The 24582-nt window shown below is 47.3% G+C and overlaps 1 protein-coding gene across 2 annotated transcripts; it reads left to right on the top strand.

Annotated features, from left to right (window-relative positions):
- The first annotated feature begins 155 nt into the window (after positions 1 to 155).
- LOC149980685 (calcium uniporter regulatory subunit MCUb, mitochondrial-like) lies at positions 156 to 22163 on the top strand. 2 transcript variants are annotated; one of them, XM_090183229.1, is made up of 9 exons: positions 156 to 591; positions 3793 to 3862; positions 6651 to 6821; positions 7354 to 7458; positions 14082 to 14236; positions 15663 to 15769; positions 16703 to 16799; positions 17912 to 18028; positions 20371 to 22163. In XM_090183229.1, exons 1-9 carry the CDS (start codon positions 487 to 489, stop codon positions 20446 to 20448), a joined length of 1005 nt encoding a protein of 334 aa, XP_090039355.1. In that variant the 5' UTR covers positions 156 to 486; the 3' UTR covers positions 20449 to 22163. The 2 variants fall into 2 exon arrangements, with proteins under 2 accessions (XP_090039355.1, XP_090039354.1); XM_090183228.1 differs by having other exon boundaries at positions 295 to 591; positions 3793 to 3871.
- The last annotated feature ends 2419 nt before the right edge of the window (positions 22164 to 24582 follow it).

Raw genomic sequence — 24582 nt, 5'->3', positions numbered from 1 at the left:
ATTTTTAAAAAAAAATTGTTGAAAGAGTTTTCAGGTATTTCATTAAAGTTTCCAGCTAATATAAGCCATGCATTTTGTATACTTGTGTTGCAGCTCAGTAAGTTTATCAGCAAGATCTGAAAAGAAAATCGTGTTTGAGGTGTGAAAATTGTAACCATACACATTGCATACGACAAAAAACAGCATTATCTAGTTTGGAAATCTATATAACCCACCTCCCATATTTGGAAGCGCAAAATCATTATCTACTTTCTGATTTATTGATTAACTTCAGACCTTATCCAACGTCACGTTCTACAGTAAACATTCCACCAATGAGAAGATCTGATTTGACACGGGAGGGAGAGGTGCGCCCTTCAGTGTATTCCATAGCGATGGAAGTTTTTTTATTTTTAAAGTTCCGTATAAACATAACCGGTTCGGTTTAATCGCGTTCGTTCGTTTATACTTTGTCTCGTTTTTTTTTTTTAAATCGTGTTTTTGACCATGATTTGGTTCGGTAGAGTTGCCAAACTTCACTACGGAGTTCTCCGCTGCTCGCTCTCCTCTGCCTCTGGAAAAAGTTCCAGCGCGATTCAAGTTCCCTACTTGGTGAGTTCTTATCAATAGGTTTATATCTTGCATGTTATACATAAATACGGAATTATGCACTTTGTATATGTTACTGTTATACAGTAGCCTTAGTATTCATAACCAAAACTCTCTCTTTCTCCACTCCCCATTTCCGCAGTCTTTTTGGAGAATCAGCTCGAATTAAATGTTAGCCCCATACCGTATACACAGAGTCAGCCCTGAACAAAGAGAACTAGAGCATGGGGATAAAAACCTGTTTTAACATGTGTTTCCATTGTCTCAGAAGGTCAGACACTCCCTTCTCTCGCTTATTGATGAGAACGCGCGCGTCAAGTGTGCACGGCGAAGCGTGGGTGTGTAGGACGGTGGTGAATCATTTGTATGGAAGTGGAGAAGTCTTGGAAAATCACTGACAAAATGGAGTCAAAACTGGCACGAAAATAATCAGCTTCAGCTCAAGAGGAAACATGATATATTTTTACTGCTTTCAGGAAGCTGATAGTGGCGACACCCATAAACAAGGCCAGGACACAGAAAGTTAGGGCAGGGTTGCGGTTAGCCGGTAATAGCAGGCTTTTTGGCCATTAAAAACATTGAAAAGCAGTGTCAATTCTCCAGGAGAAAATGTTTATTCCATTGTGAACTCGTGCTTTTGTTTTGCCGGAAATACATTTGACCGGCCGTGCTTGTCGTTCTCTGGGTAAATCTGCATAATTTAGTGGAATTAAATTGGCACGTATTCCTTATGTATCAAACAGTATACAGACACGGAGCCTTGGAGAGGAACATCCTGTCAAACAGCGCTTTTATAAACCCAATCATTACGCAAGTTGTAAACACAATCGTGTTAAAAAACTATTTTAAAAATAGCTACTATTTTTATTTCTCAACTGGTAGTTGAAGCTTCCCAGACTTCCTCTGTGTGCTTCCCAGGCTTCCTCTGTGTGCCACCCACCACTTTGCAATGGCCTGGAGGCAGTGTGAAAACATACAGCTACTTAATAATGTTTAAAACCTGAACGTTTCACTATAAAGTAGCATAAAGGGCCCCCGAGTGGCGCAGGGGTGTAAAGGCACTGCATCTCAGTGCTAGTGGCGTCACTACAGACCCTGGTTCAATCCCGGGCTGTGACACAACCGGTCGTGATCGGCAGACCCATAGGGCGGCTGCACAATTGGCCCAGCGTCATCCAGGTTAGGGTTTGGCCGGGGTAGGCCGTCATTGCAAATAAGAATTTGTTCTTAACTGGCTTGCCTCGTTAAATTAACAAATATATTTAAAAAAGCCAAGGCAAAATCCGACCATATCGGTGGAGGAAATTATTTCATAATGACTTCAATACAGTATACCATTTCATAATGACTTCAATAGTATACCATTTCACAACATTTTAACCACTAAACTATTGTTTATTTCTCTCATGTTGTATGTAAGACAGGTCACAGCGCAGTAAGGAGACAGGTCACAGCGCAGTAAGGAGACAGGTCACAGAGCAGTAAGGAGACAGGTCACAGAGCAGTAAGGAGACAGGTCACAGAGCAGTAAGGAGACAGGTCACAGAGCAGTAAGGAGACAGGTCACAGAGCAGTAAGGAGACAGGTCACAGCGCTCAGTAAGGAGACAGGTCACAGAGCAGTAAGGAGACAGGTCATTCCATCCTTGACTTGTATGTTCTGTTAATATTAGTTACCAAAATGGGAAGGAGGGAGTGATGGAGAGTGTCAGGGAGGGAAGGAGAGAGGGAGGGAAGGAGAGAGAGAGGGAGGGAAGGAGGGAGGAGAATGCTGCTGAGGGCTACAGATTGTATCTATGTGTGTCTCGAGTTGGATCAAATCTCTTGCTCTCTGTCTCTCTCTCTCTCTCTGTGTCTGTCTCTCTCTCTCTGTGTCTGTCTCTCTCTGTGTCTGTCTCTCTCTGTGTCTGTCTCTCTCTGTGTCTGTCTCTCTCTGTCTCTCTCTGTGTCTCTCTCTCTGTCTCTCTCTCTGTCTCTCTCTCTGTCTCTCTGTCTCTGTCGCTCTGTGTCTCTCTCTGTGTCTCTCTCTTTGTGTCTCACTCTCTGTCTGTCTGTCTGTCTCTGTTTGTGTGTGTTGGATGTAACATAAGGAGACAATCTATGTTATCTATGTCTCTTTCTCCCTGCCTTTATCTCACTCATAGTTGGCTATTATCTTCAGGCTTTCAGCCAGCTCTGCTGACTGCAATCACAACCATAATAATTGGGGCAAGAGAACAAAAACTCCAACTCTCTCTCTCTCTGTCTCTCTCTCTCTTTCTCTCTCTCTCTCCTTCCCTAGCTGTGCTGGCTGAACAGTGTGTTGGTATCCTAGTGACAGGTTGGCAGTATGTTGGTATCCTAGTGACAGGGCGGCAGTGTGTTGGTATCCTAGTGACAGGTTGGCAGTGTGTTGGTAACCTAGTGACAGGTTGGCTGTGTGTTGGTATCCTAGTGACAGGTTGGCTGGGTGTTGGTATCCTAGTGACAGGTTGTCAGTGTGTTGGTATCCTAGTGACAGGTTGGCTGTGTGTTGGTATCCTAGTGACAGGTTGGCTGGGTGTTGGTATCCTAGTGACAGGTTGGCTGGGTGTTGGTATCCTAGTGAGAAAGTGTATTGGTACCCTAGTGACAGGTTGGCAGTGTGTTGGTATCCTAGTGAGAGAGTGTGTTGGTATCCTAGTGACAGGTTGGCAGTGTGTTGGTATCCTAGTGACAGGTTGGCAGTGTGTTGGTATCCTAGTGAGAGAGTGTGTTGGTATCCTAGTGACAGGTTGGCAGTGTGTTGGTATCCTAGTGACAGGTTGGCTGTATGTTGGTATCCTAGTGACAGGTTGGCAGTGTGTTGGTATCCTAGTGACAGGTTGGCAGTGTGTTGGTATCCTAGTGACAGGTTGGCAGTGTGTTGGTATCCTAGTGACAGGTTGGCAGTGTGTTGGTATCCTAGTGACAGGTTGGCAGTGTGTTGGTATCCTAGTGACAGGTTGGCTGTATGTTGGTATCCTAGTGACAGGTTGGCAGTGTGTTGGTATCCTAGTGACAGGTTGGCAGTGTGTTGGTATCCTAGTGACAGGTTGGCAGTGTGTTGGTATCCTAGTGACAGGTTGGCAGTATGTTGGTATCCTAGTGACAGGTTGGCAGTGTGTTGGTATCCTAGTGACAGGTTGGCAGTGTGTTGGTATCCTAGTGACAGGTTGGTAAATGTTTCTCTCTCTCTCTCCTCCAGTCCAGACAGTGGTGTAGATATGGGGCACCAAGACCAGTTCACTACTACAGCACCCTACCACCTGCCACAGGTAACACAGGTAACACACTGTTTTAAAAGTCTCTGAAATTGTTTTGTTACTTGCCTACCTGTTTCATTTGGATCTACACGACTTTTTGAAATCCATCGCGGAGCCTCTCACATTAGATGACTGTCTTTCCTGTAGTTTTTAGTGTTGCCAACGTGCGCGACACTAAACAATCTGGATGGGGTTGTCACACAGTAGAAGATTCTTCACTTTGGTCGTGAGGATTCTCCATGCCGCCACGCTGTCTCACAAAAAAAACGATGATGTGATGATTAGATTTGTTAGCGTGGCGATAAACGAGTTGTGGCTCAACCCAACCTCCATAAAAGTTCAAAAGTCAGACGTTCTCGACATACAGAGTTGACATTTCCAGTCCAACGTTTTGTTGAATAACTTTGTGAACTTCAGAGCTGTAACGAATTTGACACTTTAGCTTTTGGCTAAAGGCAGTCATCACTCCTGCTCCAGGGGACTTCTGGGTAATGCTCAACATAGGTCATCATCCTCATCTCACTGGCTTCTTCCCTGACCAGCTCTCATTGGCTGATCACCGATCTCAGAACTTGTCTTGGCATAAGATTTGATTTGATCACACTACAAGCACATTGCCAATTTTGTAGAAAACATCGGGACATCCAGGACTGCTCGAAGACGGGATCGGTAGCGCTCCTATTGCGTCTCTGACCCGCTCACAATAAAAGGGCCGGGCGCCCCGAGTCGCCAACGACATTTGGGTTTTTGTCTCCAATCTCAAAAGCTTGTCCGGATTGTCCCGGGTTTGCGGCTGTCTACATTCCTGCTGTTTAAATCTGACCTGCAACCTGCCCTGTCTGGAACTGTGTTGCTACCAAAGATAAAGGTGGGAGTACTGGAGAGGACAGTGGTGTTGTTACCAAGGTGGGAGTACTGGAGAGGACAGTGGTGTTGTTACCAAGGTGGGAGTACTGGAGAGGACAGTGGTGTTTCTACCAAGGTGGGAGTACTGGAGAGGACAGTGGTGTTGTTACCAAGGTGGGAGTACTGGAGAGGACAGTGGTATTTCTACCAAGGTGGGAGTACTGGAGAGGACAGTGGAGAGGAGGATATCAGACCTGAAGAACAGTCCTCCCAGGGAGAGGAGGATATCAGACCTGAAGAACAGTCCTCCCAGGGAGAGGAGGATATCAGACCTGAAGAACAGTCCTCCCAGGGAGAGGAGGATATCAGACCTGAAGAACAGTCCTCCCAGGGAGAGGAGGATATCAGACCTAAAGAACAGTCCTCCCAGGGAGAGGAGGATATCAGACCTGAAGAACTGTTCTCCCAGGGAGAGAAGGATATCAGACCTGAAGAACAGTCCTCCCAGGGAGAGGAGGATATCAGACCTGAAGAACAGTCCTCCCAGGGAGAGAAGGATATCAGACCTGAAGAACAGTCCTCCCAGGGAGAGGAGGATATCAGACCTGAAGAACAGTCCTCCCAGGGAGAGGAGGATATCAGACCTGAAGAACAGTCCTCCCAGGGAGAGAAGGATATCAGACCTGAAGAACTGTCCTCCCAGGGAGAGGAGGATATCAGAGGGGGGTGCAAGGTGAACGGAGGGGGGGGGGCAAGGTGAATGGAGGGGGGGGGGGGCAAGGTGAACGGAGGGGGGGGGCAAGGTGAACGGAGGGGGGGGGGCAAGGTGAACGGAGGGGGGGGGGCAAGGTGAACGGAGGGGGGGGGCAAGGTGAACGGAGGGGGGGGGGGGCAAGGTGAATGGAGGGGGGGGGCAAGGTGAATGGAGGGGGGGGGGCAAGGTGAATGGAGGGGGGGGGGCAAGGTGAATGGAGGGGGGGGCAAGGTGAATGGAGGGGGGGGGCAAGGTGAACGGGGGAGAAGTAAGGAACAGATCCAATTGGTTAAAGAAAATTGTGATGAATAAAAAAAGGATCCAAAAATTGACATTTTTGTGCATAATATTTGCAAAATAGTTGGGAAGAGATTTTCGATTAACCCATTATCAGTTAACGAACTGATACCCAAAATGACGCCGGATTCCAAAATTAGAATTGTTCAATTTAAATATTACAAAATTCTTGCAACCAATAGAATGTTTTATATATATATATATATATATAGCGCATTTGAAAGTATTCCGACGCGTTGGCTCTTTCCACACGTTGTTACGTTACAGCCTTATTCTAAAATAGTTATTATTAATTTTTCTTTTTAAAATGTCAAAGCGTCTGTAAATACTTATGTAAATGTCCTTATGTTTTTAATTTTGAATTACATTTGCAAAAATGTCTAAAAACCCGTTTTCCGCTTTGTCGTTATGGAGTACTGTGTGTAGATTGAGGGAAAACCCAGTCCTGTGAAATCCATAGATTAGGGCCGAATCAATTTATTTCAGTCGATTGATTTCCTTATATGAACTGTAACTCTCCTCTCTCTCCTCCCCCCTCTGCTCTCTCCTCCCCCCTCCTCTCTCTCCTCCCCCCTCCTCTCTCTCCACCCCCTTCTTCTCTCTCTCCTCCTCCTCCGTCTCCTCCCTCTCCACCCCCCTTCCCTCTCCTCCCCCTCCGTCTCCTCTCTCTCCTCCCCCCGTCTCCTCTCTCTCCTCCCCCCGTCTCCTCTCTCTCCTCCCCCCTTCTTCTCTCTCCTCCCCCTCCGTCTCCTCTCTCTCCTCCCCCTTCTTCTCTCTCCTCCCCCCTTCTTCTCTCTCCTCCCCCCCTCCTCTCTCTCCACCCCCCTTCTTCTCTCTCCTCCTCCTCCGTCTCCTCCCTCTCCACCCCTGCCCCCCCATCTCCTCTCTCCGTCTCCTCTCCAGATATATCTGTACAGTATAAGTATGGACGACCAGTGTTGTCTCTCCCCCTGCCCTCCCGCAGTGAGTTGTGTCAGTTCAGTCTGCGTCCCATGTTGATGACAGTAACAGACTTCCTGTCAGACATACAGAGAGAGGACCCTGGAGTAGCTATCGCAGCTGTACTGAGCACAGGTAGGTGAACACACATACATAAACACACACACCCCTGCATGCTTCAAGACTGCGTTAGCCTGCTGAGCTAAAGCCGAGGCATTAGCTCCAGGAACTAACAGAAGTCTTCAGGTCTCAGGCAAGATCTGTTAAGTTGTGGATTCACAACCATCGTGTAAAAATATCAACATCTCCACTAACCTATTCTGACAGTAACAACATCCCTTTGTCTTCTCTCCTTTCCTCCCCCTCCCCTCCTCTCCCTCCCCTCCTCCCCTCCCTCCCCTCATCTTCCTCTTGTCCTCCTCCTCTCTCTCCCCTCCCACCCCTCCTCTACCTCCCCTCCTCCTCCTCTCTCTCCACTCCTCCCCTCTCTCCCCTCATCTTCCTCTCCTCCTCCTCCCCTCCCTCCCCTCATCTTCCTCCTCTTCTTCCTCCTGCTCCTCTCCCTCCCCTCCTCCTCCTCTCTCTCCCCTCCCTCCCCTCATCTTCCTTCTGCTCCTCTCTCTCCCCTCCCTCCCCTCCTCTCCCTCCCCTCCCCCTCTCCCCTTAGATGGAGAGAAGGTTTGCTCTAGCACCTCTATAGACACAGTTCTCAATCAGGACTTCCAGATCCTCATCAACAGCACCATCTACAGGATACACTCCCCAGGCAGAGGTACCGAACTCTGTGTGTGTGTGTGTGTGTGTGTGTGTGTGTGTGTGGTGTATGTGGTGTGTGTGTGTGTGGTGTATGTGGTGTGTGGTGTGGTGTGGTGTGGTGTGGTGTGTGTGTGTGTGTGGTGACAGTGTAATAACCCATGACCAGGGTAGAGTGTGATGTGTCAGAGTAATCAGACTTATTTTTGTTGTTAACGGACTGATCACAGAGGGGAGCAGAGGGAGCAGAGACGTTTTTAACACTTTAAGTTTAGTTTGTTTTTAAAATATGCAAGTCGCTGCTTTTACAATGTTATATTAACATTTTCTTTGTTAGCACAAATTTTAATAAAATAATGAAAATCCCTCCTACGTTTCGTCGCCGTTGGCGCTCTTCCTGTTTCTGCTCTGGACTCTCTTGACCAATCAACATGATGCAAATGTACATGAGAGGTAAACAGACTGCTGTAGTTTGGGGTTAACAGGGACAGACTGCTGTAGTTTGGGGTTAACAGGGACAGACTGCTGTAGTTTGGAGTTAACAGGGACAGACTGCTGTAGTTTGGGGTTAACAGGGACAGACTGCTGTAGTTTGGAGTTAACAGGGACAGACTGCTGTAGTTTGGGGTTTACAGGGACAGACTGCTGTAGTTTGGAGTTAACAGGGACAGACTGCTGTAGTTTGGGGTTTACAGGGACAGACTGCTGTAGTTTGGGGTTAACAGGGACAGACTGCTGTAGTTTGGAGTTAACAGGGACAGACTGCTGTAGTTTGGAGTTAACAGGGACAGACTGCTGTAGTTTGGAGTTAACAGGGACAGACTGCTGTAGTTTGGGGTTAACAGGGACAGACTGCTGTAGTTTGGAGTTAACAGGGACAGACTGCTGTAGTTTGGAGTTAACAGGGACAGACTGCTGTAGTTTGGGGTTTACAGGGACAGACTGCTGTAGTTTGGAGTTAACAGGGACAGACTGCTGTAGTTTGGAGTTAACTGGGACAGACTGCTGTAGTTTGGGGTTTACAGGGACAGACTGCTGTAGTTTGGAGTTAACAGGGACAGACTGCTGTAGTTTGGGGTTAACAGGGACAGACTGCTGTAGTTTGGAGTTAACAGGGACAGAGGTTAACAGGGACAGACTGCTGTAGTTTGGGGTTAACAGGGACAGACTGCTGTAGTTTGGGGTTAACAGGGACAGACTGCTGTAGTTTGGAGTTAACAGGGACAGACTGCTGTAGTTTGGAGTTAACAGGGACAGACTGCTGTAGTTTGGAGTTAACAGGGACAGACTGCAGTAGTTTGGGGTTAACAGGGAAAGACTGCTGTAGTTTGGAGTTAACAGGGACAGACTGCTGTAGTTTGGAGTTAACAGGGACAGACTGCTGTAGTTTGGGGTTAACAGGGACAGACTGCTGTAGTTTGGAGTTAACAGGGACAGACTGCTGTAGTTTGGGGTTAACAGGGACAGACTGCTGTAGTTTGGGGTTAACAGGGACAGACTGCTGTAGTTTGGGGTTAACAGGGACAGACTGCTGTAGTTTGGAGTTAACAGGGACAGACTGCTGTAGTTTGGAGTTAACAGGGACAGACTGCTGTAGTTTGGGGTTTACAGGGACAGACTGCTGTAGTTTGGAGTTAACAGGGACAGACTGCTGTAGTTTGGAGTTAACAGGGACAGACTGCTGTAGTTTGGGGTTAACAGGGACAGACTGCTGTAGTTTGGGGTTTACAGGGACAGACTGCTGTAGTTTGGAGTTAACAGGGACAGACTGCTGTAGTTTGGAGTTAACAGGGACAGACTGCTGTAGTTTGGGGTTAACAGGGACAGACTGCTGTAGTTTGGGGTTAACAGGGACAGACTGCTGTAGTTTGGAGTTAACAGGGACAGACTGCTGTAGTTTGGGGTTAACAGGGACAGACTGCTGTAGTTTGGGGTTTACAGGGACAGACTGCTGTAGTTTGGAGTTAACAGGGACAGACTGCTGTAGTTTGGAGTTAACAGGGACAGACTGCTGTAGTTTGGGGTTAACAGGGACAGACTGCTGTAGTTTGGAGTTAACAGGGACAGACTGCTGTAGTTTGGAGTTAACAGGGACAGACTGCTGTAGTTTGGGGTTTACAGGGACAGACTGCTGTAGTTTGGGGTTAACAGGGACAGACTGCTGTAGTTTGGAGTTAACTGGGACAGACTGCTGTAGTTTGGGGTTTACAGGGACAGACTGCTGTAGTTTGGAGTTAACAGGGACAGACTGCTGTAGTTTGGGGTTAACAGGGACAGACTGCTGTAGTTTGGAGTTAACAGGGACAGAGGTTAACAGGGACAGACTGCTGTAGTTTGGGGTTAACAGGGACAGACTGCTGTAGTTTGGGGTTAACAGGGACAGACTGCTGTAGTTTGGAGTTAACAGGGACAGACTGCTGTAGTTTGGAGTTAACAGGGACAGACTGCTGTAGTTTGGAGTTAACAGGGACAGACTGCAGTAGTTTGGGGTTAACAGGGACAGACTGCTGTAGTTTGGGGTTAACAGGGACAGACTGCTGTAGTTTGGGGTTAACAGGGACAGACTGCTGTAGTTTGGGGTTAACAGGGACAGACTGCTGTAGTTTGGAGTTAACAGGGACAGACTGCTGTAGTTTGGAGTTAACAGGGACAGACTGCTGTAGTTTGGGGTTTACAGGGACAGACTGCTGTAGTTTGGAGTTAACAGGGACAGACTGCTGTAGTTTGGAGTTAACAGGGACAGACTGCTGTAGTTTGGGGTTAACAGGGACAGACTGCTGTAGTTTGGGGTTTACAGGGACAGACTGCTGTAGTTTGGAGTTAACAGGGACAGACTGCTGTAGTTTGGAGTTAACAGGGACAGACTGCTGTAGTTTGGGGTTAACAGGGACAGACTGCTGTAGTTTGGGGTTAACAGGGACAGACTGCTGTAGTTTGGAGTTAACAGGGACAGACTGCTGTAGTTTGGGGTTAACAGGGACAGACTGCTGTAGTTTGGGGTTTACAGGGACAGACTGCTGTAGTTTGGAGTTAACAGGGACAGACTGCTGTAGTTTGGGGTTAACAGGGACAGACTGCTGTAGTTTGGGGTTAACAGGGACAGACTGCTGTAGTTTGGAGTTAACAGGGACAGACTGCTGTAGTTTGGAGTTAACAGGGAAAGACTGCTGTAGTTTGGGGTTAACAGGGACAGACTGCTGTAGTTTGGGGTTTACAGGGACAGACTGCTGTAGTTTGGGGTTAACAGGGACAGAGGTTAACAGGGACAGACTGCTGTAGTTTGGAGTTAACAGGGACAGACTGCTGTAGTTTGGAGTTAACAGGGACAGACTGCTGTAGTTTGGAGTTAACAGGGACAGACTGCTGTAGTTTGGGGTTAACAGGGACAGACTGCTGTAGTTTGGGGTTAACAGGGACAGACTGCTGTAGTTTGGAGTTAACAGGGACAGACTGCTGTAGTTTGGGGTTAACTGGGACAGACTGCTGTAGTTTGGGGTTAACAGGGACAGAGGTTAACTGGGACAGACTGCTGTAGTTTGGGGTTAACAGGGACAGACTGCTGTAGTTTGGAGTTAACAGGGACAGACTGCTGTAGTTTGGAGTTAACAGGGACAGACTGCTGTAGTTTGGGGTTAACAGGGACAGACTGCTGTAGTTTGGGGTTAACAGGGACAGACTGCTGTAGTTTGGAGTTAACAGGGACAGACTGCTGTAGTTTGGGGTTAACTGGGACAGACTGCTGTAGTTTGGGGTTAACAGGGACAGAGGTTAACTGGGACAGACTGCTGTAGTTTGGGGTTAACAGGGACAGACTGCTGTAGTTTGGAGTTAACTGGGACAGACTGCTGTAGTTTGGGGTTAACAGGGACAGACTGCTGTAGTTTGGAGTTAACAGGGACAGACTGCTGTAGTTTGGAGTTAACAGGGACAGACTGCTGTAGTTTGGAGTTAACAGGGACAGACTGCAGTAGTTTGGAGTTAACAGGGACAGACTGCAGTAGTTTGGAGTTAACAGGGACAGACTGCAGTAGTTTGGAGTTAACAGGGACAGACTGCAGTAGTTTGGAGTTAACAGGGACAGACTGCTGTAGTTTGGGGTTTACAGGGACAGACTGCTGTAGTTTGGGGTTAACAGGGACAGACTGCTGTAGTTTGGAGTTAACAGGGACAGACTGCTGTAGTTTGGAGTTAACAGGGACAGACTGCTGTAGTTTGGGGTTAACAGGGACAGAGGTTAACAGGGACAGACTGCTGTAGTTTGGAGTTAACAGGGACAGACTGCTGTAGTTTGGAGTTAACAGGGACAGACTTCTGTAGTTTGGGGTTAACAGGGACAGACTGCTGTAGTTTGGAGTTAACTTGGACAGACTGCTGTAGTTTGGGGTTAACAGGGACAGAGGTTAACAGGGACAGACTGCTGTAGTTTGGAGTTAACAGGGACAGACTGCTGTAGTTTGGAGTTAACAGGGACAGACTGCTGTAGTTTGGGGTTAACAGGGACAGACTGCTGTAGTTTGGAGTTAACAGGGACAGACTGCTGTAGTTTGGGGTTAACAGGGACAGAGGTTAACAGGGACAGACTGCTGTAGTTTGGAGTTAACAGGGACAGACTGCTGTAGTTTGGAGTTAACAGGGACAGACTTCTGTAGTTTGGGGTTAACAGGGACAGACTGCTGTAGTTTGGAGTTAACTGGGACAGACTGCTGTAGTTTGGGGTTAACAGGGACAGACTGCCTACTCAACTTTAAAACTCGTGTTTATATCGCTGTCTAAAAGCTCAGCAGTAAATGTCCAAGTTGATTTACAGTGGAATGTCTGACTCGTGTCTTATCTCTGACACTCCCCTGCAGAGTTCTGTCTCAGAGTTCTGTCTCAGAGTTCTGTCTCAGTGTCTCAGAGTTCTGTCTCAGAGTTCTGTCTCAGAGTTCTGTCTCAGTGTCTCAGAGTTCTGTCTCAGAGTTCTGTTTCAGAGTTCTGTCTCAGTGTCTCAGAGTTCTGTCTCAGAGTTCTGTCTCAGAGTTCTGTCTCAGTGTCTCAGAGTTCTGTCTCAGAGTTCTGTCTCAGAGTTCTGTCTCAGTGTCTCAGAGTTCTGTCTCAGAGTTCTGTCTCAGAGTTCTGTCTCAGAGTTCTGTCTCAGAGTTCTGTCTCAGTGTCTCAGAGTTCTGTCTCAGAGTTCTGTCTCAGAGTTCTGTCTCAGTCATGAATTTCTCTGATCTTTATAAAAGGCAAAAATACCAGAAAACAACTGTAGAACAAATACTAAACCTCTATAATGAATATATATATATATATTGTTAATCTGTAGGACCCTATAAATATAAAGAGGGAGGGGTCTTATAACCCCTCCCCTTCTATTAATACAACATTAGCATAATCAATTATTATAATTCATCGAGCCCCTATCATGACCCCTAGGTGAACCCTTTCAGTGTTTTTGTATTGATCTGTGTATCAGGTGGAAACTCGGTTTGGTCTCCTGTGATTGGAGGAAATAGAGATGTGACGACTGAAGGCCTAATTGTGCAGCAGGAGCTCATCACACTGTTCAAAGACCAACGTTCAAACAACGTTTCTTACAGCAGGAGCTCATCACACTGTTCAAAGACCAACGTTCAAACAACGTTACTTACAGCAGGAGCTCATCACACTGTTCAAAGATTAACGTTCAAACAACGTTACTTACAGCAGGAGCTCATCACACTGTTCAAAAGGTCACAACGTTACTGTGGAAAGTTACAGAACTCTTCTAATGGAAGTAGCGCTGGAACCTAACAAGTCACTGATAAAAATAACGTTCCCCAACTGGCCAGGAACCTTATATCCTTTCTTTCTGCTCCTCTCTCCTCCCTCCCACTGCTCCTCTCTCCTCCCTCTGCTCCTCTCCTCCCTCCCACTGCTCCTCTCTCCTCCCCCCCACTGCTCCTCTCTCCTCCCTCCTACTGCTCCTCTCTCCTCCCTCCCTCCCTCTCTCTGCTCCTCTCTCCTCCCACTGCTCCTCTCTCCTCCCTCCCACTGCTCCTCTCTCCTCCCTCCCACTGCTCCTCCCTCCAACTGCTCCTCTGCTCCTCCCTCCCACTGCTCCTCTCTCCTCCCTCTCTCTGCTCCTCCCTCCCACTGCTCCTCTCTCCTCCCTCTGCTCCTCTCCTCTCTCCCTCTGCTCCTCTCTCCTCTCTCCCTCTGCTCCTCCCTCCCACTGCTCCTCTCTCCTCCCTCCCACTGCTCCTCTCTCCTCTCTCTGCTCCTCTCCTCCACTCTCCTCCCTCTGTTCCTCTCTCCTCTCTCCCCTCCCTCTGCTCCTCTCCTCCCTCTGCTTCTCTCTCCCCTCCCTCTGCTCCTCTCCTCCCTCTGCTCCTCTCTCCTCTCCTCCCTCTGCTCCCCTCCTCCCTCTGCTCCCCTCTCCTCCTCTCTCCTCCCTCTGCTTCTCTCTCCTCTCTCCTCCCTCTGCTCCTCTCCTCCCTATGCTCCTCTCTCCTCCTCTGCTCCTCTCCTCCCTCTGCTCCTCCCTCTGCTCCCCTCTCCTCCCTCTGATTCTCTCCTCTCTCCCTCCCTCTGCTCTTCTCTCCTCCCTCCCTCTCCTCCTCTCTCCTCCCCTTTCCGCTCCTCTCTCTGCTCATCTCTCCTCCTCTCTCCTCCCCCTATCAGAGTCTCCAGAACATTCCACCAGTATAGATGACATGAAGACAGTAGTCCACATGCTCCAGTCAGCTCTCAACCTGCCAGAACACCAGCTACTGAGACAGATTCAGCTTCTCCGCAGACTGGATACACTGAAGCAGGAGCTGGGACCTCTGGAGGAGGTACTGTAGACAGACAGACAGACAAACAGACTGGATACACTGAAGCAGGAGCTGGGACCTCTGGAGGAGGTACTGTAGACAGACAGACAGACAGACAGACTGGATACACTGAAGCAGGAGCTGGGACCTCTGGAGGAGGTACTGTAGACAGACAGACAGACTGGATACACTGAAGCAGGAGCTGGGACCTCTGGAGGAGGTACTGTAGACAGACAGACAGACAGACAGACAGACAGACTGGATACACTGAAGCAGGAGCTGGGACCTCTGGAGGAGGTACTGTAGACAGACAGACAGACAGACTGGATACACTGAAGCAGGAGCTGGGACCTCTGGAGGAGGTACTGTAGACAGACAGACAGACTGGATACACTGAAGCAGGAGCTGGGACCTCTGGAGGAGGTACTGTAGACAGACAGACAGACTGGATACACTGAAGCAGGAGCTGGGACCTCTGGAGGAGGTACTGTAGACAGACAGACAGACAGACTGGATACACTGAAGCAGGAGCTGGGACCTCTGGAGGAGGTACTGTAGACAGACAGACGGACTGGATACACTGAAGCAGGAGCTGGGACCTCTGGAGGAGGTACTGTAGACAGACAGACAGACAGACTGGATACACTGAAGCAGGAGCTGGGACCTCTGGAGGAGGTACTGTAGACAGACAGACAGACTGGATACACTGAAGCAGGAGCTGGGACCTCTGGAGGAGGTACTGTAGACAGACAGACTGGATACACTGAAGCAGGAGCTGGGACCTCTGGAGGAGGTACTGTAGACAGACAGACAGACTGGATACACTGAAGCAGGAGCTGGGACCTCTGGAGGAGGTACTGTAGACAGACAGACAGACTGGATACACTGAAGCAGGAGCTGGGACCTCTGGAGGAGGTACTGTAGACAGACAGACAGACTGGATACACTGAAGCAGGAGCTGGGACCTCTGGAGGAGGTACTGTAGACAGACAGACAGACAGACAGACTGGATACACTGAAGCAGGAGCTGGGACCTCTGGAGGAGGTACTGTAGACAGACGGACGGACATAGAAACTCACGTAGAAACAGACACCATTGTTGTCTATGGGCTTAATAACATGTTAGGTAATGTCTCTGTGTGTCTTTCTCTGTGTGTGTGTGTGTGTGTGTGTGTGTGTGTCTTTCTGTGTGTGTGTGTCTTTCTGTGTGTGTGTGTCTTTCTGTGTGTGTGTGTGTGTCTTTCTGTGTGTGTGTGTGTCTTTCTGTGTGTGTGTGTGTCTTTCTGTGTGTGTGTGTGTGTGTGTGTGTCTTTCTGTGTGTGTGTGTGTGTTTGTGTGTGTGTGTGTGTATTTCTGTGTGTGTGTGTGTGTGTGTCTTTCTGTGTGTGTGTGTGTGTGTCTTTCTGTGTGTGTGTGTGTGTGTGTGTGTGTGTGTGTGTGTGTGTAGGTGCGGGCCCAAGTGGCTGGGAGGGCGGAGTCTCAGTCGATGCGTGTAGAGTGGGCGGTGCTTGCCTTTCTCTCTCTACAGGGAAGCTTTCTGGGATACCTGACTTGGTGAGACACAAACACAGGGATTACAGACACACACACACACACACACACACCCACACACAGGGGGATTACAGACACACACAGGGATTACAGACACACACAAACACTGGGATTACAGACACACACGGGGATTACAGACACACACAGGGATTACAGACACACACAAACACTGGGATTACAGACACACACGGGGATTACAGACACACACAAACATGGGGATTACAGACACACACAAACACGGGGATTACAGACAAACACGGGGATTACAGACAAACACGGGGATTACAGACACACACAGGGATTACAGACACACACAGGGGGATTACAGACACACACAAACATGGGGATTACAGACAAACACGGGGATTACAGACAAACACGGGGATTACAGACACACACAGGGATTACAGACACACACAGGGGTTACAGACACAAACACGGGATTACAGACACAAACACAGGGATTACAGACACACACAGGGATTACAGACACACACAGGGATTACAGACACACACAGGGATTACAGACACACACAGGGATTACAGACACACACAGGGGTTACAGACACAAACACGGGGATTACAGACACAAACACAGGGATTACAGACACACACAGGGATTACAGACACACACAGGGATTACAGACACACACAGGGGTTACAGACACAAACACGGGGATTACAGACACAAACACAGGGATTACAGACACACACAGGGATTACAGACACACACACAGGGATTACAGACAAACACGGGGGTTACAGACACACACAGGGATTACAGACACACACAGGGATTACAGACACACACAAACACGGGGATTACAGACAAACACGGGGATTACAGACACACACAGGGATTACAGACACACACAAACACGGGGATTACAGACACACACAAAAATTAATCTGTGCCGTCCCGTCCGTCCCATCCAGGTTTGTGTTTGCCTGGGACGTGATGGAACCAGTCACCTACTTCATCACCTACGCTACCAGCATGGGCTTCCTGGGCTACTACATACTCACTAAACAGGCAAGACAGACAGACAGACGCAGAGACAGACAGACGCAGAGACCGACAGACGCAGAGACCGACAGACGCAGAGACAGACAGACGCAGAGACCGACAGACGCAGAGACCGACAGACGCAGAGACCGACAGACGCAGAGACCGACAGACGCAGAGACCGACAGACGCAGAGACCGACAGACGCAGAGACCGACAGACGCAGAGACCGACAGACGCAGAGACCGACAGACGCAGAGACCGACAGACGCAGAGACCGACAGACGCAGAGACCGACAGACGCAGAGACCGACAGACGCAGAGACCGACAGACGCAGAGACCGACAGACGCAGAGACCGACAGACGCAGAGACCGACAGACGCAGAGACCGACAGACGCAGAGACCGACAGACGCAGAGACCGACAGACGCAGAGACCGACAGACGCAGAGACCGACAGACGCAGAGACAGACAGACGCAGAGACAGACAGACGCAGAGACAGACAGACGCAGAGACCGACAGACGCAGAGACCGACAGACAGACCAGACAGAGTGTGATCTGTTGCGTGTGTCAAGCTTCTCCTCTTGTAAAAGTTGAGTCTTAAGAGTGTGTGTTCGTGTCTGTTTTCCTATGTGTTTGTTCTGGTGTGTGTTAACGGTGTGTGTGTGTGTGTGTGTTAACGGTGTGTGTGTGTGTGTGTGTTTTAACGGTGTGTGTGTGTGTGTGTGTTAACGGTGTGTGTGTGTGTGTTTTAACGGTGTGTGTGTGTGTGTGTGTGTTAACGGTGTGTGTGTGTTAACGTGTGTGTGTGTGTGTGTGTGTGTTAACGGTGTGTGTGTGTGTGTGTGTGTGTTAACGGTGTGCGTGTGTGTGTGTGTGTGTGTGTGTTAACGGTGTGTGTGTGTTAACGGTGTGTGTGTGTTAACGGTGTGCGTGTGTGTGTGTGTGTGTGTGTGTTAACGGTGTGTGTGTGTGTTAACGGTGTGTGTGTGTGTTAACGGTGTGTGTGTGTGTTAACGGTGTGTGTGTGTGTTAACGGTGTGTGTGTGTGTTAACGGTGTGTGTGTGTGTTAACGGTGTGTGTGTGTGTGTGTGTTAACGGTGTGTGTGTGTGTGTTAACGGTGTGTGTGTGTAGGAGTTACTCTATCCGGATGCTAAGGACCGTCAGTTTCTCCACTTCTTCCACAAGAGAGCAGCAATGGAACACTTTGACACACACAGATACAACGCACTACGAGACCAACTGGCTACGGTGAGGACAAACTACCAGGCTATAGTGAGGACACACTACCAGGCTATAGTGAGGACACACTACCAGGCTATAGTGAGGACAAACTACCAGGCTATAGTGAGGACACACTACCAGGCTATAGTGAGGACACACTACCAGGCTATAGTGAGGACACACTACCAGGCTATAGTGAGGACAAACTACCAGGCTATAGTGAGGACACACTACCAGGCTATAGTGAGGACACACTACCAGGCTATAGTGAGGACACACTACCAGGCTATAGTGAGGACACACTACCAGGCTATAGTGAGGACACACTACCAGGCTATAGTGAGGACACACTACCAGGCTATAGTGAGGACACACTACCAGGCTATAGTGAGGACACACTACCAGGCTATAGTGAGGACAAACTACCAGGATATAGTGAGGACAAACTACCAGGCTATAGTGAGGACACACTACCAGGCTATAGCGAGGACACACACAGATACAACGCACTACGAGACCAACTGGCTACGGTGAGGACACACTACCAGGCTATAGTGAGGACACAGATACACTACCAGGCTATAGTGAGGACACACTACCAGGCTATAGTGAGGACACACACAGATACAACGCACTACGAGACCAACTGGCTACGGTGAGGACAAACTACCAGGCTATAGTGAGGACACACTACCAGGCTATAGTGAGGACACACACAGATACAACGCACTACGAGACCAACTGGCTACGGTGAGGACACACTACCAGGCTATAGTGAGGACACACACAGATACAACGCACTACGAGACCAACTGGCTACGGTGAGGACACACTACCAGGCTATAGTAAGGACACACTACCAGGCTATAGTGAGGACACACACAGATACAACGCACTACGAGACCAACTGGCTACGGTGAGGACACACTACCAGGCTATAGTAAGGACACACTACCAGGCTATAGTGAGGACACACACAGATACAACGCACTACGAGACCAACTGGCTACGGTGAGGACAAACTACCAGGCTATAGTGAGGACACACTACCAGGCTATAGTGAGGACAAACTACCAGGCTATAGTGAGGACATACTACCAGGCTATAGTGAGGACACACTACCAGGCTATAGTGAGGACACACTACCAGGCAATAGTGAGGACACACTACCAAGCTATAGTGAGGACACACTACCAGGCTATAGTGAGGACACAGATACACTACCAGGCTATAGTGAGGACACACTACCAGGCTATAGTGAGGACACAGACACACTACCAGGCTTTAGTGAGGACACAGATACACTACCAGGCTATAGTGAGGACACACTACCAGGCTATAGTGAGGACACACTACCAGGCTATAGTGAGGACACACTACCAGGCTATAGTGAGGACACAGACACACTACCAGGCTATAGTGAGGACACAGACACACTACCAGGCTATAGTGAGGACACACACAGACACACTACCAGGCTATAGTGAGGACACAGACACACTACCAGGCTATAGTGAGGACACAGATACACTACCAGGCTATAGTGAGGACACAGACACACTAACAGGCTATAGTGAGGACACAGACACACTACCAGGCTATAGTGAGCACACACTACCAGGCTATAGTGAGGACACAGACACACTGCCAGGATATAGTGAGGACACACTACCAGGCTATAGTGAGGACACACTACCAGGCTATAGTGAGGACACACTGCCAGGCTATAGTGAGGACACAGATACACTACCAGGCTATAGTGAGGACACAGACACACTACCAGGATATAGTGAGGACAAATATACACTACCAGGATATAGTGAGGACAAATATACACTACCAGGCTATAGTGAGGACACACTACCAGGCTATAGTGAGGACACACTACCAGGCTATAGTGAGGACACACTACCAGGCTATAGTGAGGACACACTACCAGGCTATAGTGATGACACAGACACACTACCAGGATATAGTGAGGACAAACTACCAGGCTATAGTGAGGACACAGACACACTACCAGGCTATAGTGAGGACAAACTACCAGGCTATAGTGAGGACACACTACCAGGCTATAGTGAGGACACAGATACACTACCAGGCTATAGTGAGGACACAGACAGGCACACTACCAGGCTATAGTGAGGACACAGACACACTACCAGGCTATAGTGAGGACACAGATACACTACCAGGCTAGAGTGAGGACAGACATTCTTACAGCTCACCCTGTACCAAGTACTAATGGTGTGTGTCTGTGTGATTGTGTGATTGTGTGTGTGTGTGTGTGTGTCTGTGTGATTGTGTGATTGTGTGTGTGTGTGTGTGTGTGTGTGTGTGTGTGTGTGTGTGTGTGTGTGTGTGTGTAGGTGGAGAGTGATCTGAAACGCCTGAGGAACCCTATTCAACTGCAGCTACCAGTGGACCCCATTCAGCCCAGCAACTAAACACCGCACACTATACACACACTACAAAAGGAGCAATATTGTAGCACCTTAATTTGTTCCGCGGAACACCAGCTCTACATTACATCTCACGTGGGACTCAGAGGGATATGTCATACGCCTGGGTTCAAAGAACATCATTTCAGAGATTTACTATATGAAATAAATTCAGCATTTTTATCTGTGCTTGATTGAGCTTGTCTGGATTAATGGACCAATCGAATAGTCCCAAAACCTTAAACCCCGCCCATTTGGCACTTCAGGCAGGCTAAAACAAACGCTCAAAGTGTTTCAGATATTTGTTTGAACGTCTGGTCTCTGTCTGTTGGGAACACTGAAACTAACTCTTCTCAAAAAAAAACATTGATATTCACTTCCTGTCCAGGTGTGGTCTATGGGATCTGGTTTCTGTGCAGCATCTGGGTTCTGTGTAGTATCTTTGTTCTGAAGTAGAGTATCTGGGTTCTGTGTAGTATCTTTGTCTCGTGGTTCAGTCAGTGTCTTCAGAAAGCATTTAAACCCCTTGACCTATTCTACATTTTGTTGTGTTAGAGCCTCACTTCAAAATGGATTCAATATAATTATAATATCCTTCTTTTCTCACCCATCTAATAATGACAAAATGAAAACGTGTTTTTATACCCCTTGAATGAAATACAGAAGTATCTAATTTACGTATTCAACCCAGCTGAGTCAATACATGTTAGGATCACCTTTGACAGTGATTACAGCTGTGAGTCTTTCTGGGTCAGTCTCTAAGAGCTGTGAGTCTTTCTGGGTAAGTCTCTAAGAGCTTTGCACACCTGGATTGTTGGTTGTTGATCATTGCTAGACAGCCATTTTCAAGTCTTGACATATATTTTCAAGATGATTTAAGTCAAAACTGCAGTGAAGATTTGGCCTTGTGTTTTAGGTTACTGTCCTGCTGAAAGGTGAATTCATCTCCCAGTGTCTGGTGGAAAGCAGACTGAACCAGGTTTTTTCCTGTCCTTAGCTCTATTCCATTTATTTTTATCCTAAAAAACTCCCTAGTCCTTGCTGATGACAAGCATACCCACAACCTGATGCAGCCACCGCCATGCTTGGAAATAGAAAGAGTTCATCAGTGATGTGTTGTATTGGATTTGCCCCAAACATAACACTTTGTATTCAGGACAAAAAGTTAATTTCTTTATCACATTTTTTGCCGTATTTACAGCCTTGTTGTAAACAGGATGAATGTTTTTGGAATATTTTTTATTCTGTACAGGCTTCCTTCTTTTCACTCTGTCAATTAGGTTAGTATTGTGGAGTAACTACAATGTTGTTGATCCATCCTCAGTTTTCTCCAATCACAGCCATTAAACTCTGTAACTGTTTTAAAGTCACCATTGGCATCACAGTGCAATCCCTGAGTGGTTTCCTTCCTCTCCAGCAACTAAGGAGGAAGCCTGTATCTTTGTAGTGACTGGGTGTATTGATACACCATCCAAAGTATAATCAAATTATAATTAATTACTTCACCGTGCTCAAAGGGATATTCAATGTCTGCTTTTATTTTTACCCATCTACCAATAGGGGCCCTTCTTTGTGAGGCATTGGAAAACCTCCCTGGTCTTTGTGGTTGAATCTGTGTTTTAAATTCCCTGCTCGACTGAGGGACCTTACAGATAATTGTATGTGTGGGGGTACAGAGATGAAAATCGTCATTCAAAAATTAAACACTATTGTTACACACAGAGTGAGTCCATGCAACTTATTATGTGACTTGTTAAGCACATTTTTACTCCTGAACATAGTTAGGCTCCTTACCATAACAAAGGGCTTGAATACATATTGACTCAAGACATTTCAGCTTTTCATTTATGTAGAAATTAATTAACATGTTTAAGTGGATACTTTCTGAAAGCACTGCTGTAGTGGTGGTGGAGTTACTGTACATTGGGTTCAGTGTATATGGAATCTGGTATAGTATTGTCAATCTGTTGTAGAGTCTCTTGGTTCAGTAGAGTGTCTTGGTTCAGTAGAGTGTCTTGATTCAGGAGAGTATCTTGATTCAGGAGAGTATCTTGATTCAGAAGAGTATCTTGATTCAGAAGAGTATCTTGATTCAGAAGAGTATCTTGATTCAGTAGAGTATCTTGATTCAGGAGTGTATCTTGATTCAGTAGTTTCTTGGTTCAGTAAAGTATCTTGATTCAGTAGAGTATCTAGGTTCAGGAGAGTATCTTGGTTCAGTAGTTTCTTGGTTCAGTAGAGTATCTTGATTCAGGAGAGCAACTTGATTCAGGAGAGCAACTTGATTCAGGAGAGTATCTTGATTCAGTAGTATCTTGATTCAGTAGTTTCTAGGTTCAGTAAAGTATCTTGATTCAGGAGAGCATCTTGATTCAGTAGAGTATATAGGTTCAGGAGAGTATCTAGGTTCAGGAGAGTATCTAGGTTCAGGAGAGTATCTTGGTTCAGTAGAGTATCTTGATTCAGTAGAGTATCTAGGTTCAGGAGAGTATCTTGATTCAGGAGAGTATCTTGATTCAGTAGTTTCTTGGTTCAGGAGAGTATCTTGATTCAGTAGTTTATTGGTTCAGTAGAGTATCTTGATTCAGTAGTTTCTAGGTTCAGTAAAGTATCTTGATTCAGGAGAGCATCTTGATTCAGTAGAGTATCTAGGTTCAGGAGAGTATCTTGGTTCAGTAGTTTGTTGGTTCAGTAGAATATCTTGATTCAGTAGTTTCTTGGTTCAGTAGAGTATCTTGATTCAGGAGAACATCTTGATTCAGTAGTTTCTTGGTTCAGTAGAGTATCTTGATTCAGGAGAGCATCTTGATTCAGTAGAGCATCTAGGTTCAGGAGAGTATCTTGGTTCAGGAGAGTATCTTGGTTCAGTAGAGCAACTTGATTCAGGAGAGCATCTTGATTCAGGAGAGCATCTAGGTTCAGGAGAGCATCTAGGTTCAGGAGAGCATCTAGGTTCAGGAGAGAATCTCGGTTCAGGAAAGCATCTTGATTCAGTAGAGTATCTAGGTTCAGGAGAGCATCTAGGTTCAGGAGAGCATCTAGGTTCAGGAGAGTAACTAGGTTCAGGAGAGTTTCTTGGTTCAGTAGAGTATCTTGGTTCAGGAGAGCACGTGTCAAACTCATTCCACAGAGAGTCGAGTGTCTGCGGGGTTTTTGCTCCTCCCTTATACTTGATTGAAGAATTAAGGTCACTGGTTAGTTAGGAACTCCTCTCACCTGGTTGTCTAGGTTTTCATTGATTAGTTAGGAACTCCTCTCACCTGGTTGTCAAGGTCTCAGTAAGGAACTCCCCTCACCTGGTTGTCTAGGTCTCAGTAAGGAACTCCCCTCACCTGGTTGTCTGCGTCTCAGTAAGGAACTCCCCTCACCTGGTTGTCTGGGTCTCAGTAAGGAACTCCTCTCACCTGGTTGTCTAGGTTTTAATTGATTAGTTAGGAACTCCTCTCACCTGGTTGTCAAGGTCTCAGTAAGGAACTCCCCTCACCTGGTTGTCTAGGTCTCAGTAAGGGCCTCCCCTCACCTGGTTGTCTAGGTCTTAATTGATTAGTTAGGAACTCCCCCACACCTGGTTGTCTAGTTCTTAATTGATACTTTAGGAACTCCCCTCACCTGGTTGTCTAGGTCTTAATTGATTAGTTAGGAACTCCCCTCACCTGGTTGTCTAGGTCTTAATTGATTAGTTAGGAACTCCCCTCACCTGGTTGTCTAGGTCTTAATTGATTAGTTAGGAACTCACCTCACCTGGTTGTCTAGGTCTTAATTGATTAGTTAGGAACTCACCTCACCTGGTTGTCTAGGTCTTAACTGGACACAAATTGAAAGGAAAAAAAGCAAAAACCAGCAGACCAGCCTTTCATGGAATAAGTTTGACACCCTTGCAGTAGAGTAGTTTGTTTCAGTGGAGTATCTTGATTCAGTAGAATATCTTGGTTCAGTGGAGTATCTTGGTTCAGTAGAGTATCTTGCCTCAGTGCTTCTTGATTCTGGTGCAGTATTGTGAAAATAGAATTAGAATACTAGAATGGGATAAATGTCAGCCATTTTGGTCAGTTGGTCAACCAGTTTGCCAGTGCTGTGATATTGTTATAACAATTATTTTGAAGAATGTTAACCAGACAGTTTTAGCGAAATTATTCCATA

The sequence above is a fragment of the Oncorhynchus mykiss genome, chromosome 9 (assembly GCF_057628025.1).
Source record: "Oncorhynchus mykiss isolate SJ-2025 chromosome 9, ASM5762802v1, whole genome shotgun sequence".
NCBI classification, from domain to species: domain Eukaryota; kingdom Metazoa; phylum Chordata; class Actinopteri; order Salmoniformes; family Salmonidae; genus Oncorhynchus; species Oncorhynchus mykiss.
The sequence above is the reverse complement of the archived record's forward strand: the minus strand, read 5'-3'. Positions and strand labels throughout refer to the sequence as shown.

Coding starts and splice junctions, on each gene's coding strand:
- LOC149980685 (XM_090183228.1), top strand. CDS start 487: ATGATTTGGTTCGGTAGAGTTGCCAAACTTCACTACGGAGTTCTCCGC. Junction 7,459..14,081: donor GATACACTCCCCAGGCAGAG/GTACCGAACTCT, acceptor TCCCCCTATCAG/AGTCTCCAGAACATTCCACC. Junction 14,237..15,662: donor AGCTGGGACCTCTGGAGGAG/GTACTGTAGACA, acceptor GTGTGTGTGTAG/GTGCGGGCCCAAGTGGCTGG.